General features: G+C 37.2%; 1 protein-coding gene across 2 annotated transcripts in view; it reads right to left on the bottom strand.

Annotated features, from left to right (window-relative positions):
- Pkhd1l1 (PKHD1 like 1) overlaps positions 1 to 19581 on the bottom strand; it is a 174932-nt gene that overhangs the window by 68861 nt on the left and 86490 nt on the right. For both annotated transcript variants that reach the window (XM_039079161.2, NM_001034931.2), the window contains exons 39-49: positions 18316 to 18564; positions 17489 to 17638; positions 14658 to 14832; positions 13644 to 13800; positions 13111 to 13267; positions 11574 to 11653; positions 10803 to 10932; positions 10013 to 10142; positions 5880 to 6121; positions 4005 to 4141; positions 1202 to 2231 (exon numbers count right to left, since the gene is read on the bottom strand). In XM_039079161.2, the coding sequence (XP_038935089.1) occupies positions 1202 to 2231; positions 4005 to 4141; positions 5880 to 6121; positions 10013 to 10142; positions 10803 to 10932; positions 11574 to 11653; positions 13111 to 13267; positions 13644 to 13800; positions 14658 to 14832; positions 17489 to 17638; positions 18316 to 18564 (2637 nt within the window). The remainder of the gene's footprint in view (positions 1 to 1201; positions 2232 to 4004; positions 4142 to 5879; positions 6122 to 10012; positions 10143 to 10802; positions 10933 to 11573; positions 11654 to 13110; positions 13268 to 13643; positions 13801 to 14657; positions 14833 to 17488; positions 17639 to 18315; positions 18565 to 19581) is intronic.

Genomic DNA, 19581 nt, shown 5'->3' with positions numbered 1-19581 from the left:
GGACTTAACCCAAAGACTACACATGGACAGAGTCATGGCTCCAGCTGCATATGTAGCAGAGGATGGCCTTGTTGGGCACCAATGGGAGGAGAAAGCCTTGATCCTGCCCAGGCGGACCCTCCAATGTAGGGGAATTAACATTAGGGTGGGGAGGCAGGAAGGGAGGTGGTTGGAGAGGGGGAACACCCTTATAGAAGAAAGGGAGGGAGATGGGATAGGGGGCTTATGGCCAGGAAGCCAGGAAAGGGAATAATATTTGAAATGTAAACAAAAAATCCAAGAAAAAAAAAACAACATTATCTCCTCTTTTTGTAATTCTTGCCTATTGAACACATTTTAAAACAAATACAAATTTAGACACTAAATTACAAAGGAGTTGATAGCAGCCTTATCACTCCTTTTAAAAAGTATTCTAGGCAGGCAGTGGTCCCAGCACTTGGCAGGCAGAGGCAGGTAGATCTCTGAGTTCAAGGCCAGTTTGGTCAAGGACAGCCAAATTTATAGAAAGGAAACCTGTCTTGAAAAACAAAAGAAAGTGGGAAGGAAGGAAGGAAAGAAGGAAGGAAGGAAGGAAGGAAGGAAGGAAGGAAGGAAGGAAGGAAGGAAGGATATATTCTGCCTGCATGATTTAGAAACAAAGATGGAATTTATATGTATTTGTACGGATTGTGGCTGAGTCCACAACTTGGCATTTATGAAAACAAATTTTTATCTTAATGAAAAATGACAGCAGAATGAACGCGTCCAGCATCAAAATGGCAGTGAGCAGTGTCTCCATAGATGTTCTACAAAGTAACCATCAATTCAAAAACAAATTGTTAATGAAAGAAATAAAAGGGCATGTTCAGAGGCTGCTTCTGACAGTTTGTAGCATTTTCAAAAATAAAAAAACAATAAAAAATACCTTGTGCTTTCCTTTCATTTTCAAATCAGAAGGTAAACTTACTGCTGGACTACAGTCTGTGATACTGGTGAATCAGTCTTAACAGTTCAAAGTCACATAAACATATACTTGGTTTTCTGAGAGAGGGTTTTTCTGTGTAGCCTTGGCTGTCCTGCAACTCACTCAGTAGACCATGCTGGCCTTGAACTCATAAAGAACCTCCTGCCTCTGCCTCTCAAGTGCTGGGATTTAATGCATGTAGCACCACTGTCTATCCTAAATGTATGTTTTTAATCACAGATTGAAGAACAATATTACCTGTTAGTGATCCATCAACATCAATCAGTACTGCTTCGTGTTCCCATCGAAAGCCTGCCTTATTCGGTGCATGAAAATACTGGATGTCAACAAACTTGGCACTCCAGCCTCCACATCTGTCATTACACACCCCAGTGATTGATGTTACTCCTAAAGCCACACAGGCATGGCGGTCAAAATTCATAAAGTGTACAGATGACACCGTCAGGCCTTGACTAAATGGGAGAACCAGGCCTTTTGAGGTGCAAAATGTGGATCCCATTCCCAGCTCATCAAGATGACCAACGATTTTGGCATTTTTAATCACAGCTCCATTGCTTTCCCCCCATCCCCCAACATAGGGAGCCAGGATTCTCTTGGTCTCAATTCCAGCCTCATAGTTGTTCACCATCACAAAGTTGTGGAACTGCAGGGCTCCTCCATTGACCCATTCAGCTCCTTTTTGACAGTTCCAGACAGTGAGTGAATTAAAGACAGCAGGCACCGGCACTGTAGAAGTACAAGATCCTGTGTGCATGGGAAAATATTCTTCAAAAATCCACAGTCCAAACCACCCCTGAGAATGAACAGTATTGTTATAGAATTCTCCAAGTGGAATTCGTTTTTGGCAAATGTTTCGGTTGAAAGATGGGCCATCGGGGTGGTCATTCATTCTGTACCAAAAGCCAAAGTGAGTGCCACCAGCAGCCACATTGTGTCGTATGGTGTTGTTAGGGTTGGTTACCCAAAATGCAGCTGGGGTCACATCATCATTTAATAGGCTGGTACTTTGCTGTACAAACACTGCCAGATTATATTGTAGAATGTTGCCATGTTCAATACCATCTTCTATGAAAAATGCCCCTCCCTTTATATCATATATAATATTCCTCTCCACAAGAAGGTGATGTGTATTGTGGATTGTAACAGCTCTGTTGTATGCTTGATGAATTGCACAGCCTCTCACATACGATTTGAACTGTAAATCTCCAAGCAGGTGCCAATGTATTGGGTATCGTCCCAAACGGAAAGATTGGCCAGCATGAAACACCTGTCAGACCAAAAATAAGACCTGTTCAGTAATTTTCTGTTTCAAAGTAATCTCCAATTTTATATTAAGGTGTGAATATATTGACAATAATATCCTCCACATTATTCATATTGTTATTTGAAATACTATTTTATTTTGAATACAATCTTTTATATAATGCAATTCAATACGACAATACTTGTTAAGGCATGAATGAGTGGGACAAATAAGTGGAGTAAGAGAATAAATAAACAAGTCTATTGCTGCAAGGCAACTGCGCCTTCTACTGCAGGCTCAATGCCAACTTTCATTCTTTTGTGTTTTGTTTCTCTACAAGTAAACTGTTTTGTTTAATAAAATAAAACTCTTTCCATCACTCAACTTTTCTATGTATCAAAATTAAGCTCTAAATGTCTTCTTTTTCCCTAATCCTTTGATTCCCATATATAAAAAATTCTTCAGGATATTTACCAGGTGCCACATACTTTAGTGTTTTATATGGAAGGTCCCAGTCTTTACCATGATCTAGGTAAAGACTTAACCACACAGATGAAAAAACTGTAAATAGCCCAAGGGCCTTGTTCACACTTGTAACTTCCTTGCCAATCCAAGTGGGTGTGGCTCCTGATTAGAAGCTGTTAATAACCATTCTGCTGTTTCTTTCAAGTCTATGATTTAATTATCTAATATTCAAGATGCTGACATGTAATTCAACATAATCCAGTTATCTAAGCAAAGAAAATATCTGAACTGCCATTTGTTTATCTATGTATTGGTTTTCTTTTTTTCCTTAGATTTGTTTACTTTTCTGTGCATTGGTGTTTTGGCTGGCCATATGTCTATGTGAGAATACCAGATCCCCGTGAGCTGTCATGTGGGTGCTGAGAATTAAACCAGAGTCCTCTAGAATAGCATCCAGTACTTATAACTATTGAGCAATCTCTCCAGCCCCAGCTCTTTATTTTATTTCTACAAAATTAACTATCAACTATTAAATATTAAACTATTACATATTATTTAATAGATATTTGATTCTAAAAATTTCAGTTAGTTTCTATTTCAGATGTCACATGTGTAATAAATCTAAAGAAAAGTCATTGCAAATGTCAGTGCTGACTTTGAGTGTGCCCAGAGGGGGTTTATGGATTTTGATATTGTGGATCTGATCCTTTCTCTACTCCTTTCTTCACTGAATGCATGATAAGAAGTGGTAAGTTCTGGTTAACAAGTCTGCTTATGAAATGATATAAATAAGATCCTGAAATCTATAAAATATCATGAGTTTGAGTAAATAAAGGAAACTAGGAATTTGGATAACAATTTCAAGTAAGGAGAGGCCTCTCTTACAAAGTAACATTGAGAAGAAACCCAATAGAAATAATAAAGTGAAGTATGCAAACTTTGATGGAGGAGCGTTTTAAACTGAACAAAGAACAAATGAGCATCAGTCAGATACGTGGTTGACACGGTTATGTAAGGAGGCACATGTGGATCACCAGACATGAACAGGTCACAGGGGACAAAATCATGATTAAGGATTTGAATTTTCTGTTTTGGACATAATATGAAACTATTATTAGATTTCAAATTGTGTGTCTGGATGGACACGATTTATGCTTTTAAAAATTATGGAGATAAACATTTAGAGTGATCAAATGAGTAAGTATTTAGCATCATTAAGAGTGTTCATTTATTGGTCTGCTACCTGATTGGAAGTAGAGTGTGGCAAAAAGCTGGAGCTCGATCTATAGTCACTGTATGACATCTTGGTGTTTTAACAATAATTTTCCTTACCTCTACATATTCTATTCTTCCAGTTACCATGTCAGCCCCAGGTAAAGGGGCATGCAACATAATACAGCCTCCAAACTGATCACTTCCCATTTCTTCTCCAAACTTTCCTTGAAGGCATGTTTGTGTAGCAAATTCTCCTTTAAAAATATTTTAAAATATTTAAAATTATTCATGAACCTATAGAAATATTCTTGCCAAAATTTCCTATACTCATTTCTTTTCTCTTTATTCACGTATATTCAACTTTATTCTGGAACATAAGTATTATGTATTTATACCTTCATTTTTTCTAAGTAATAGGAAAGATAAATAATGTGTCTTGTTTATCTTTGTATATTCTAAAGCATCTATTAGAGATAGTACTAAATAATATTTGAATGGTTGAATGAATAGTGATAGTAGTATTTTTTATTGTTTCTGAAGCTTCTGCTTCAATAGGGAATTAACATAGTGCTAAATTATGCTTGTATAGCATTAGAGTCGGACAGCCTAATTTGCATAACGGGAAGTATTCTCATTCTAAACAGCTTGAGACTTGCTTTCATATCCACTCTGAGACTTGATGCAGATAAAATGGCATCAGAAAATAGGTCATTTAACATAAAATTTGAAGACCGTATGCTTATCTATAAGGAAAAAGCTATTAACTAACTCTTGACTGTTATTATTTAGTTACTTATTAATGATTACGAAAATACAGAGATAATTTGTCAAAGACATTCTGCTTTACAGTATAAACACATTATTAAGATGCATCTGTATCCAGTAATTCTCTGCTGTGTGTTCAGGACCTTTCACTAACTCATTCCCTTGAACTTCCTCAGAGCTGTTGACTCATTTCTGGCCAATGGCACATAAACAAAAGCAAAATACATCATTTTAGAACCTTTGTAGTTAATTGGTGGTTTGACTCTCTAGCTGTCATATCTTTGCTTCAGAGATTATGAAAACCCATATTGAGACAAAGCTTACGTCAGTTTGAATTCTGAGAAAATTATAATGAAAAGGACCTCCTGTTGACCCACATTAGACTAGACAGATGGAGCATGAATAAGAAGTATCCTTTGTCATTGAAAGTCATGGATGCTTTAGGCTTGTTCAATAATGGTACACAGTACAGTTCTGTGGCTCACAACTAGAGATGATTTTGTTTCCAGATAATGCTTTTACAACCTCTGGAAAGTATTTTTGGTTGACACACTAATGCGACTGTTACTAATATTTGATTGGCTCAGGTCAGGCACGTTGCAAAATATTCTGCAGTGGATAGGACAGAAACTCATGCAAAGAATGATTAGGACCAACATTTCAAAGGCATTGCCTATCTTAAAAGTTACAGATCTATATATCTACACACAAATTTCTTCATCTTCTCAAATATCCATTCTCTATCTAGTTACCATTGTCCATGAACTATTTACTATAATAACTATCTATGATGAAAGTAATCTCACATACACTACAGATTTTGGAAAATACAAAGAGCATTGTTAAAGATTTGCTAAATAAAACAACAAATACTGTATTTGAAACTCTCTATTTCCTTGGTAAATATAAGTGATGTAGCTTCTGGGCCACATGTGAAGCTGTAGTTATCAAGGCTGCATAATAAAGGACCCTAGGAATAGAAAAGTAATAAGAAATCACAAGAACAGGAGAGGGACTTTGTCATGGATTCCAGTCTCACTCATTCCTTCTACTTTGGTGTCAGCATTGATCAGTTTCCTCATTATATCGCAAATACAATCAAACTATTGGTGTTTCCAAGTTCCCATGCTTAATATCTACAACAAAATAGTCCACTTCAACATAAACCAAAACGTTTAGAAAAACTGGAATAATCATTGCCAGCCACATAACAGCGGCTAAGAGTACCTGTGTCAAATCCATCAGGGCATGATGGGATCTTGTCATTCCACTCCACATTTTCAGACCCTCTTATTAAGATATTTCTTGTAAGAATTCCAACCTCTGCCCTAGCTTCAAACACAGTTCCATCAGGAAGTGTGGTGGTGATTCCCAAGTGTGTGTAGTTTAGTGGCCTAGTTAGAGTTATGTGCATCCCGTCAGCAGACACCGATGCAATGGTCCGTTTCTCATTTTCTCCTTGACTGTGTCTATAAAATTTTAAGGAAAAAAAAGTTAACTTACACATTTACCATATTTGGTTTACACATTGAATGCTTCAGTCATAAAATAAGGTGGTTCTGAAAAATGTCACACCACATTCTAAAGAGATATTTGAGTAAAATATTTTATACGCAGAATAAGTTTGATGGCTCATTTCAAACCTGAGTGCGACATTTGTTCAGAGCCTGCAAAAGCAATCATTTATAACTTTTAAGTGTCATCCTTGGAGGCTCTTAAATGAGAATGACTTTATAGTTGCAGTAATGACTGAAAACGCTTCAGAAGGAAGGGATGTGCTACTGGCGTCCAATGGAGAGAGGCCAGAGATGTTTCGAAGCATCCTGTAAAATACACATAATAGCTTCCTACAGCAACAGTGAACAGCTTTAATCATGGCAAAGTAGAAACTCTTACAAAGGAAAGCCACTAGAAGTTTTTAAGTAGAAAAATTACTCAGTTGTCATTTATTCTCTAATCTACTCAAGATTCCAGCCACAGTAAGTGAGTCTTGCTAATTTTATGATGTACTCATCCATATATTTACACTCTTTAAAAAATTGAGATCTAGCTTGCTTTCTAGTGTCCCATGGCATTATTTAATGATGTTACATGCTTATGAAGCACTTTCTTTGAGGTTCATTTTGCTATTATTGTTCAAATGACCTCATTGCATCTTTACAGCAGTTGTGGGAGGAAATGATAGCATGCAATTCTATGGAAACTGAGAGAGACCAAGTAACGGCCATGGTGAGCATTATTGCAAGAAGTAGACACAGCACAACCCCCACAAAAATACATTTCCTTTTCTTAGCGTTAAAAAAATTTTTTAAATATTTTTATTTAATTAAAATATAACTACACAATTCTACTCCCCTTTTTCTTATATCTGATCTCCCTCCCCACTTTCCAAATCTGCTACCTCCTCTTCTTTAACCAATGTTATTACAGAAAAAACATTTCCTTAATCTGACTTTAAAATTTCTCAGATTAGATTCACCAATGAATAGTAAATTAGATTTGATGGGAAAGCCCTTAATTCATATTTCTTAATGTTTTGGTTGCGAGCATGGCTTCTAAGAACTGAGCCATCTCTACAGCTCTAATTCAATGTATCCTTAAACCAACTCTCTTCTAAATTGTAAAGTTGCTTTTTTATTTCACAAAGGAAGGCTGTAAATACAGACTTCCCAGTTTATTAGGGAGCCCCGTGATTTTCCTCCTTTTGTATTTTGTCATTATATAATTTAAATTTCCTTCTGGGGTAGTGGGCGATAAATGAGTACTTCCAACGCTAAATTTGTAAGTATATATTTATCTCTCTCTAACATCTGCAATCTTATTTTTAACTTGAAAAATGGCAACTTGCATTTTAATTTTTAAATTCAGTCACAGGCCTGGCAGATCTGTTTCTTGTCATAATTACTCTTCACTTCCTGATAAATGTAACCACATGCAATCTAAGTATCTGTAATTTGAACATCAAGCTAAACCAAATGCCTCTCGTCCTTTGCTCTTTGATATTCTTGGAACAGAGATGCTAGATCTTAGTGTATTAATTGCTAGAATACACTATGTAGCTAAATGGAAGTTAAGGGGGATAGGTATTCTCAGCTATGACATGTCAGGCATCTGGAAAGTTCTGCTAGCTTATTATCATTGTATACCAATTCCCTCTCTTTTTACTCTTATCACAACCTCCAGTTTTGTTCCTTGAGAAACACTGCCAAGGGAAGAAGATAAGGGAATTTTGCCTGTTGTTCACTCATGTCCTCAGCTGACCCCAGACAAAATAGTTCATTTACATAAATGTGTTTAGCTAAAGCCCCAAGTTGATGATTTCACACGACTTTTAGTAGCAGATTGCTTCTTTCTAGTGAAATCTTACTTAAGACCCTAACCATGTAAAATAACCATTTTAGTGGACATATTATTTTACTATGGTCCACATTTAGTCTTGTTCTTATAACAAATTCAGTCGCTAGAAAGTCAACACACACTGGTGATCAGACAGAAACTAGCATCTGACCCACATGTATTTGGCTCTTTATATTCTCCTTTTTAGTTATTTATTTTTGGTGGTTTTGTTTTCATTGCTGTTGTTTTGCTTTTCTGAGACGGGGTTGTTTTTTTTTTCTCCTGTGTAGCTGTGACTGTCCTGGAATTCACTTGTAGACCAGGCTGGCCTCGAACTCATGGATATCCTCCTGCCTCTACCTCCCAAGTGTGGGGATTAAAGGTGTACACCACTACCACCCAGCTTGCTTATGGTTCTTTACCAAATGTTTCAAGTTCAAATAAAATAGTTTGAGAAGTTTCCATCATTCTTCTTTTACACAGATTAAAAAAAAATCTATATCGCAAAGGACACTGTGGTTAGGACAAAACGGCAACCAACAGATTGGGAAAAGATCTTTACCAATCCTACAACAGATAGAGGCCTTATATCCAAAATATACAAAGAACTCAAGACGTTAGACCGCAGGGAGACAAATAACCCTATTAGAAAATGGTGTTCAGAGCTAAACAAAGAATTCACAGCTGAGGAATGCCGAATGGCTGAGAAACACCTAAAGAAATGTTCAACATCTTCAGTCATAAGGGAAATGCAAATCAAAACAACCCTGAGATTTCACCTCACACCAGTGAGAATGACTAAGATCAAAAACTCAGGTGACAACAAATGCTGGCGAGGATGTGGAGAAAGAGGAACACTCCTCCATTGTTGGTGGGATTGCAGACTGGTAAAACCATTCTGGAAATCAGTCTGGAGGTTCCTCAGAAAATTGGACATTGAACTACCTGAGGATCCAGCTATACCTCTCTTGGGCATATACCCACAAGATGCCCCAACATATAAAAAAGACACGTGCTCCACTATGTTCATAGCAGCCTTATTTATAATAGCCAGAAGCTGGAAAGAACCCAGATGCCCTTCAACAGAGGAATGGATACAGAAAATGTGGTACATCTACACAATGGAATATTACTCAGCTATCAAAAACAATGACTTTATGAAATTCATAGACAAATGGTTGGAACTGGAAAATATCATCCTGAGTGAGGTAACCCAATCACAGAAAAACACACATGGTATGCACTCATTGATAAGTGGCTATTAGCCCAAATGCTTGAATTACCCTAGATGCATAGAACACATGAAACTCAAGACAGATGATCAAAATGTGAATGCTTCACTCCTTGTTTAAAAGGGGGAACAAGAATACCCTCGGCAGGGAATAGAGAAGCAAAGATTAAAACAGAGACAGAAGGAACACCCATTCAGAGCCTGCCCCACATGTGGCCCATACATATACAGCCATCCAATTAGACAAGATGGATGAAGCAAAGAAGTGCAGGCCGACAGGAACCGGATGTAGATCTCTCCTGAGAGACACAGCCAGAATACAGCAAATAGAGAGGTGAATGCCAGCAGCAAACCACTGAAATTAGAATAGGACCCCCGTTGAAGGAATCAGAGAAAGAACTGGAAGAGCTTGAAGGGGCTTGAGACCCCTTATGAACAACAATGCCAAGCAACCAGAGCTTACAGGGACTAAGCCACTACCTAAAGACTATACATGGACTGACCCTGGACTCTGACCTCATAGGTAGCAATGAATATCCTAGTAAGCTCACCAGTGGAAGGGGAAGCCCTTGGTCCTGCTAAGACTGAACCCCCAGTGAACGTGATTGTTGGGGGGAGGGCGGCAATGGGGGGAGGGTGTGGAGGGAAACACCCATAAAGAAGGGGAGGGGGAGGGATTAGGGGGATGTTTGCCCGGAAACCGGGAAAGGGAATAACATTCGAAATCTAAATAAGAAATACTTAAGTTAATAAAAAAAATCTATATCCCAAATAAATCAATGTCATCTGATACCTGTGTCCTGTGCTTGCAATCACAATGCTATCTCCTGTCTTCCATGTCACCGCTTCTTGTACAGTTAAAGTCCATTCTCCTGCATTTGCAGTGTGAGCCAAGCGAGTCCAGACCACAGGAATAGGCAGACCTGAAAGTCACATACAAACCAAGCATCTCTTTAGAAGAACTCTCTCCTTTACTAAGTGGCTTCTGCATTTGAATTAATATATGTATATATTTATATAGGATATATATTTACATAGGATATATATATTTAGTGCCATGTGGGATATCTAAGGTCGCAGCATTCTGAACACCCCCCCCAAAAGGCTACAATTATCACCATATAGACATCAATGTAAAAATTATTCAGTTCATGTTCAAACAATTTTACCCTAGCATCTCAAACATGATTAAACTACATTACTTGATGTCAATTTCCTGAACTACCGCTACAGGAAAGTACAAGTATAAATTTGTTTTTATATTTTAGAAATATTCTGGTTAAAGAAGTAAAAATGAAGAAATTACCATCTTCTAAATCCAAAATGAGTGCCTTTTCAGACAGTAAGTAATGAGTAAATAGCATACATAAGGAAAGGGTAAATGGTACCCATAGTGTTTGGTTATCTACAGCCATAGCTGTCAGAAGGGTACGGGGAGAGCCTAGAAGGAAGGCATAAACTTGGTTGTGAGACTCACTTCTGTGTGTAACTTTCTAGACTAAGGGGTGGAGTCAGAAAGAAATAGAGACTATCCAAAGATAGGAGAAGACTGGCAAGTTTATATCAGAGTGCCTTCAGCCTACCGTGAAGATCCAGTGTGCCCTCTCGCACAGCCAATGTCTTAGCTCCATACACAGGCAGCTCAGGAGATCTAAGATGACCATGAAGAGTAATGACAGCTTGGTGTTGGAATGGAAATGCTTCTGTCCCAATCTGAAAGAATTCACAGATCTTGCTCAGAAAACTTAAACTCACAATTCACAATTCTAATTTTGCAAAAATATTTTTCCTTTTCTTCCCCATTTGAGAATTGTCTAGTCATCCATATCTTTCTTTCTCAATGTAAACCTTAAATTTTTGTGTGTACATGTTTTCATATGCGTGTAGGTGCATGTCTGTACTGTTGTCACTTGGAAAACATCAATATCAAAAGAATGAAGCTTATGTGCCTTTTAAACACTGATACCCCGTTGTCCCAGATATGATTAAAGCCAATAGGATGACCTCCAGCATTGGTCCTTTGGTTATGTCTACTTTTTCTTGATGTGTCATCTTGCTAGCTCCCTCTAACCCTAAGACTTGAATTTTCTAATAGGTCAATCAATGTACAACAGCTGACCTTCAGAAAAACACGGAGGATTGACACAGGAAGTTTTCTTTGCACTTTAAATTCAACAACACAGTATTTTCTCTATTAAAATGAAAGAATATTCTAAGAATCAATCTTCTGTGAGGTTGTAACATTAATCCAACCAATTAAAGCAAAGATAACTTCAGATAAATTTGGTAGAATTATTAGTTTTATATATAATATTTTAAACAATACAATTAAGTGAAGATATTGTTTCCCATACCTGAAGAACTCCCCCATCTGTGATTAGTATATTTTCTGCCTGGAGTTCTATATCAGCTTCATCAAATATTAGAGTCCCACCTGTGAACCACATAACTTTAGTACGTCACAAGACCCCAAGAGTTAACAGCAAAATTTAGTCTAGGATAAACTGCTTTGCAATAACAATTTGTTATCATTAAACAGTGCAACTATGTAGATTTATTGAATAAAACAGGACTTCAAAATATAAATGAGGGACAGAGACATAGTCATCTTTATAGAAATTATTGTGATGTCAACATTAGTTCTCATCTTTAAAAAGGATTAGCTCTAAAAGTTGTATTATTTTGTGTCATAGCAATAACTTGACCAGCATCATTAGGATTATACCAAAATGCCTTTTCATAAGATGGATGTCAGTCTGAAGATAGTACAACTTTACTTGTGATCTAATTCTTTAATGGCTTCAAATTACAAATATCTTTTGAAATTGTAGAAGCTTAAAAAGGATCATAAAATTACAGAAGTCTTTAGGCACGTAAGATCGTTCTGCCAAAGTTTATTCACAAAAGCTCCAAGCACTTTATTATTCCTGTTTATTATTTCTTTCATGTATATTTGAAATTGCTGTGATCATTTCATTTTTATAGTAGGAACAGAATACCAAAAGGCAGAGAGAACCCAGATCACAACTGAAGGCAGATTCATGGGCAAAAGAGAGGAGTACTGTAGTCAGCTTCTAGTTAGAGACCAGATCTGGGGTTCAGACTCTATCTCAGAGAACCTGACCTAAGGTTGAACTCTCTAGCACCAGTTTCCAGGTTACTCTCATGACAAACCTGTGTCTAGGACCAGTTTCTCGGTTACAAACCTGCCCCTGGCACCTCACTTCATCACAACCACCAGTCAGGATGAAAGCAGAAGTTAAGTTTATGATTTGGCTCCTAGCTCCAACCAATTATTTTAAAGGACAACAAAATTCCATAAGAGCTCCCCAGATAGATGTTTGCCAGACTAGAAAGGCCCTTGACTGCTTGTCATTTCCTATTAAACCTTGTCCCACTGAGGGCCTGGGGCTTTGCCCTCCTGTCCTGTGCAATGTGGCACAACCTTGAGCTTGAATAAAGACTTTAGTGCAATTTCATCAGAAACAGTGCCTTGGTGGTGTTTTGTGGTTCACAAAATGAGCACAACACTAGGGCAGTCAGGGACTATTAGGATTGACTTGAGCACACCGCTAAAATCGCTAAAACTTTGTGGTCTCTGGGATCCACTACCTCAGTATTTTTGACACGGGAAATGATGTTATTTTAATCAATTAAATATGAGGAACATTGAGGAGCTCACCACCCTCCCCTGTTATCACTGAAGAAACAAAAAACAACATGAAACCAAGTTTAAAGAATGCTACTGGAAACACATTAAATAATATCATAATCACAAAAAGATTTTAAAAGCCTAATTCAAAGATAAATGTTCATAATCATGGCTTTTCATTAAATTAAGTTGAGGGAAATAATCAGCAAAGTCTAATATAGAAACTTTTACAAATTTACCTTGAATGAGTAACATTTTCAGAATAGGAGTACTTTGGTCCAGCAGAATTATCTGTCCTTTTGTAATAACAGCAAGTGACCCTTCCTCTGGTGGAAGTTTTCCTCCCCATGAGGAGTTGGCAGACCAAACATCTGCATATAAGAAGTCAGCATTCTCCTGTAACAGAGTGCAAGAAGCCATAAAGTTCAGAGAAGTCATCAGAAAATTTCTCAAAGAAAGAAAATCTGAAACAGGATATATTTATCTAATAATAAAATGGAACTCAATTATAAGATGTTACAGATGACTCAAATATTTCATGATAGTAACAAAGTTAAAATCCATTATTAATTATTCCACAGACAGAATAATTAAAATATCAAATAAAACATGAAGAATAAAGAACAAAGTATGTACTCTGCTTAAATTTAGTACAGACAGGTACAGTTCAATTATCTGTTGGAGACGTTAAAACAAGATATCTATTAGTAATCAGACACCTCCAGCCTGCTAGATTTTCATTGCTGTGGTTACTCTGCTTAACTGTCATTACCAATTTGGCCACGCCAATGTTTTTGATGTTGACAAGAACTGGAGCCCATCCTGAAGGAGCATGAGCACTTGTCATGCAGACGATATGTGTCTTGTTGGAATATTGGACGTCGCATTTGCTGTTGGCTATGGTGACTTGAACATCCTCTGTGTTTTCACTGTAAAGGAAGGAAATGCTGATGACACAAGTTTACCTTACATTTCTGCTACACATATTACAAGTCCTGCTTTCCTAAGTTACTGGAAAAGCAGTGACATATGGTTTTTCAAAGTACCGGCTGATACCACAGTAGTATTAAGAAGTATTGGTTGAGAAAAAGTAAAGAAAAACTTTAACAAGTCAGGGAATAGAAATGTACAAACCAGCAAGTGTTCCAACATTAAGAAAAGGCTGCCTAGGTTCAAGGGATCACAGTTCTTTATGGTCTCCAACAGCTGCATTTTGCAAATTGTAAAACTTGTGCATGGATTTTTCTTTCCTTTGCCACATTTTGAGCACAGGATTTAACCTCTACTTGCTGTGTTGAAAGTATCTGTAAGCTCTTGGGAAATGAATCACGCCTTCCATACTTTGAAGTCAGCATTGTCCGCTGAAGAAAGAGGGCAGTGTAGCTGAGTCATGGGATCAGAAAAGAGACTGGCTGGTTGAAAAGGAACGAGTTTGATGAGGGAAAAGATGTCTCTTTGGACCAATGAAACATGTTGTGATTAGAGATGAGCGGATGGGGAAGGCAAAACGGATGATTTATGTTTGTGAACTTATTGCTAGATTTGGGGTGAATCATTCTATTCTGTCCCTTTCACCTTCACCTCCTAAACATGAAGTGGGATAAAAACACCCTATATGGTAAAGGAGGAACCTTCTTTTGGTAGGAAGGTCCGTAGCACAGAGTATGTATTCAGTTAATGTTACTGTCAGTACAGGACTGTACTTGATTACTGTGAGGCAAAGACGAGAGCAAGTGAAGCCTTGCATCTAGAAGCAGGTTGATGTGAGCCTATGTTAAGACTGTACCTGAATCCAGATCCTGTGACTGTAAGCCGGGTGCCCCCGGCAGTGCTGCCTCTCCTGGGAGATACTTCAATGATGAGTGGAGTCAGGGACAGCATGTATGTAAATAGCGTCACAGATTGAGATGAGTCTTTCCCGTTGACCACACTCACTCCACAGGCTTGATCAGGTCCCTTGCCTATGAGAAAAAGGGAGTCAAACTGAGTACAGTTCTGCCACCAGCCCCAGATTCATTGCCAAAACCCCGAAATAGCTTCATTCTAGACTTGTTTTTCCCATGAGCATTTTATAATGCACACAGGATGTACACAAACTAGCAAGATCCTTTAGCAACAGTTAAAAAAACATCACATATCGTTTATACTCTAGTAACAGGGAATGGGGAAGAAAACTCCTCAGACTTCTTTTGTGGACAAATTTGCAAACCTGCCAGCTTAGTTTTGCAGTACTAGAAGGTCCAACTTTGCAACTTAGAGCTGGAAAGGTAGAAGAAGAAACACAGGTAACAGAGGAAGCAAGGGAGGAGCTGAAGCATACAAAGAGCCCATGTAGAATAACAAGAAGAGGAGGAGCCAGTATTGAGACAACCTGCCAATTTTCAACAATGCGGTTGCAAATTTTTATCAAAATACCAACTTTAGTGTTAAAGTGACAAAACTAATCATTAAAACATTAAGTAAGCTAAAAGTTCATAAAATTATCAAGTAGGCAAAAAAATCACAAAATTATTAAATTTTATGCCAAAAATACTTGCACATGAAGCATATTTTTATTTGTCTAAAATGTCATTTTAAGGTATTCCTAAATTTTGCTGTCAGGTGGTAGTGGATATGACTTTAATCCCAGAAATTTGGAGGAAGGAGTAGGCTGATCTCTGGGTTTGAGCCAGCCTTGTCTACATTGTGAGTTCCAGGATAGCTGAGGCTATACATAGAAACCCTATCTCAAAAAACCATGACTAACTAACTAAACCCTCCCCCTAAATTGTTAACTAAATAATGAAAAATCTCTACACAGTACTAGATAATCAATATTCACAACCAACCAAATTAGAGCTAATCATGTTTCCATTTAATAGAAAAACTGTAGTAGGGAAAGGTTTAGATTTGGTTGTAGATAAAAAGGAAGTGGTAAAATTTGAGATTTAGGGTTACACAGAGCTCAGGTTTTATTTTTAAATCAGTAAAAATAAACAAGACTTAAATAGCAACAAATCATATATCATGATTCAGATAGCCTTCTATATATGTAGCCTCACAATAATCCTTTGAAGAAGGCTACTATGTTAAAACCAAGTTGATAGATGAAAAATCTTAGGTAGAGAGAGATTCAAAATCTTCCCCAAGAAATAAGACTCAAATCCTTTTGATGACTGCCCAGGTTAATACAAAAAGCATTCCTCTTTTTAAAATAACTTTTTTTTGAGGTTATACTATAAACACATAATTTCCCCCATCTTTCCTTCCCTCCAAACCCTTCCATATACCCTTCTTTGATCTCTTTCAAGTTTATGACCTTTTCCCACTAATTGTTGTTATATTCATATATGTGTATTTCTAACTACAACATGATCAGTCTGTATGATGTTGCTCATATGTATGTTTTCTGGGCTGAACTTTTGGTATAAGAAAACCAGTTGGTGTCCTTCTCACTGGAGAAAACTATTTCTCCCTCTCTCAGCATTTTTTAGCTGCCTTTAAAGGAAATTTGACTAATAAGAACTAACAACAAGGTCTCCATTTCAGGGATCAACTAAGAGCCATCAATTGATGCCACAAACCAAAGTTCTCAGATTTACTCAGGTAGAAAATACATTTCTGACCAAATTGCTTGAAGTCAGGATGTTTATAAATTGGACTCAATAACTTCAAAAGAATTCAACAACCTGAAAAAGACTGTAATCTTTATAAAATTAGCATATAAAAATAGGCTGCCAATTTTTTTTTGTGTTTTTTTTATTAACTTGAGTATTTCTTTTTTTTTTATTTTTTTTTATTTTTATTTTTTTATTAACTTGAGTATTTCTTATATACATTTCAAGTGTTATTCCCTTTCCCGGTTTCCGGGCAAATCCCCCTCCCCCCTCCCCTTCCTTATGGGTGTTCCCCTCCCAACCCTCCCCCCATTGCCGCCCTCCCCCCATAGTCTAGTTCACTGGGGGTTCAGTCTTAGCAGGACCCAGGGCTTCCCCTTCCACTGGTGCTCTTACTAGGATATTCATTGCTACCTATGGGGTCAGAGTCCAGGGTCAGTCCATATATAGTCTTTAGGTAGTGGCTTAGTCCCTGGAAGCTCTGGTTGCTTGACATTGTTGTACTTTTGGGGTCTCGAGCCCCTTCAAGCTCTTCCAGTTCTTTCTCTGATTCCTTCAACGGGGGACCTATTCTCAGCTCAGTGGTTTGCTGCTGGCATTCGCCTCTGTATTTGCTGTATTCTGGCTGTGTCTCTCAGGAGCGATCTACATCCGGCTCCTGTCGGTCTGCACTTCTTTGCTTCATCCATCTTGTCCAATTGGGTGGCTGTATATGTATGGGCCACCTGTGGGGCAGGCTCTGAATGGGTGTTCCTTCAGTCTCTGTTTTAATCTTTGCCTCTCCCTTCCCAGCCAAGGGTATTCTTTTTCCTCATTTAAAGAAGGAGTGAAGCATTCACATTTTGATCATCCGTCTTGAGTTTCGTTTGTTCTAGGGATCTAGGGTAATTCAAGCATTTGGGCTAATAGCCACTTATCAATGAGTGCATACCATGTATGTCTTTCTGTGATTGGGTTAGCTCACTCAGGATGATATTTTCCAGTTCCAACCATTTTGGGCTGCCAATTTTTGAGTACGTACCGTTATTAGGTGGAATCTCACAAAACAATGTTGTAGAGTTAGATAAAAGTTTGTCAACTGCACATTCAGAGCCACCGACCAATATAGTTGAATTCCAAGGATCAAATCCCATGCCTGTTACAGTTAAGGTTTGCCCACCACCAAAGCTCCCTGAAGAAGACAAATACAAGGACAACCTGAATGAATGTGCAGGAAATGTTCCCTCTGTACACATTTGCTTTAGTTAAAAACCCAAAACGGAAGTGACTTTACATACCTTTCTTAGATCTGAAATTCATTATATTATTAATAAAACCAAATGTCTTTAAATTGCTTTAGATTTAAACGTTTAAAATTTAAGTGTTTTAAGTTTTCAATGAATAAATGTGACTTCTTTTAATTTAAGTGGATAATTTTTAAACCAAAATTTATTTTAAAAGAGATGTCACAAAATATTTTCAAGTACTCAAAACTCAAAACATACATACACGAAACATTACTACTTGAGTATTTTCATCACAGTTTTTAGCTATTTTTAACCAGTAATTTTCAACTAGAAACTGTTTTCTGTGGAAATAATTTTATTCCTTTTATACAAAATATGATTTTAAAATTTCTGCATGTAACTTTAGAGTTTAGAATTGGAAACCTTTTAATTAAATGATAGAGCAATAGGAGAACTATAAAAGTTATTATTCTGGAATGATTGGCTAATACTCTTTTTTTGTTAATTTGTTGGACAAATAAAGGTAAGTTTTTTATCCTTATAAGAAGAACACGTTATGACTGGGCTTTAAGATTATCTTGTTTCTAAATGAGTGTTGAAGTAATGTGAAGTAGCAGATTACCTTTTCTTGGAGAAATACTCTGAATAGAAAACGGGTACTCAAATACAACAGAAGAGATGGCAGAGCCTTTTGTCTTATGAAGCATCATCACAGGGAAAATGCCCCCTGCATGTTCTCCCACAATGCACTGTAGCACAGTGTCATTGACAGTGGTCACGTTACATACACTCTCTTTTATCATCACTAAAACATCGGAGACAGCAAATCCAAGATTAGACCCAGTTATTTCAACTTCAGTTCCCGGCGGACCTTAAAAGAAAAAGGAAAGCATATAAACACATAATACCTGCTCATGCTTCTGTATGCACTTAAAGGTACGTAACTTTGCTGCTGTGAACAAAATCTGATCCAGTAGATCCAGGCATGCCTTGACCACTGCATCTAAGAGGCCTAGTCGGATGGATAACTGAGTTTGAAGGTGAACCTTTTCTACAGAGCAAGTTTCAGGACAGCCAGTGATAAACGGAAAATTCCTAACTAAATCAAACCAAAATAATATTTTAAAACTGTCTATAACAGTACTCATGACGTGCTATGTACATTTTTACTACAATATAGACCAGCCTACTGCACATTCACGGCAAGTGACATCCCAATGTTCGCCTTTGTCCAGCCCTTCCATCTATGATAATTTATAAATTACCTCTATAGTCTGAAAGAGAAAATGAAGAAAAAGCGCTCTGGATTTCTGAGCATGAGTCTTAGTATTGTGTGCTATTTTGTCCTTTGCAGCAATTCTTCCTGAGAATGGGCTATATTTTCTGTTACTCAAGAATTTTTAGTAGCTTCATTTTGAGAAAAAATATGTCATAATATATAAATAATAAGCTGTAGTAGAACATAGAGGGAAAGGGACTAATTTAAAGATTTTACAGTAAATATTGATGTGAGGCTTTAAGTTAAATATACACAAAACCCAAATGTTCATTTTATCTGTTGCTTTATTTTTTGATAAAATAATATTTTTATTTGTTAATCTCTCCATGTATTTTAGTAAGTTTTAAATGCCTCTTGCTTTGTGTAAGGGCAATATGGCACAACTGTCTTTGCAGGGCTGGAGAGATGGCTCAGCTATTGACAGTACTGGTTCTCTTTCAGAGGACGAGGGTTTGATTCCCAGTACCCACATGTTGACTTATACTAGTTCCAAAATGGCAAACATGCATACTTGTAGGCAAAACATAACAATAAAATAACATAACAGTAAAATAAAAGTTTGCAACTGCCTTTAGGTTTTCATTTTTTAATAAAGTCACTGTAAACATA

Source organism: Rattus norvegicus, chromosome 7, assembly GCF_036323735.1.
Source record: "Rattus norvegicus strain BN/NHsdMcwi chromosome 7, GRCr8, whole genome shotgun sequence".
NCBI classification, from domain to species: Eukaryota; Metazoa; Chordata; class Mammalia; order Rodentia; family Muridae; genus Rattus; species Rattus norvegicus.
Note: the sequence above shows the minus strand (reverse complement) of the source record. Positions and strands in the feature narration are given on the sequence as shown.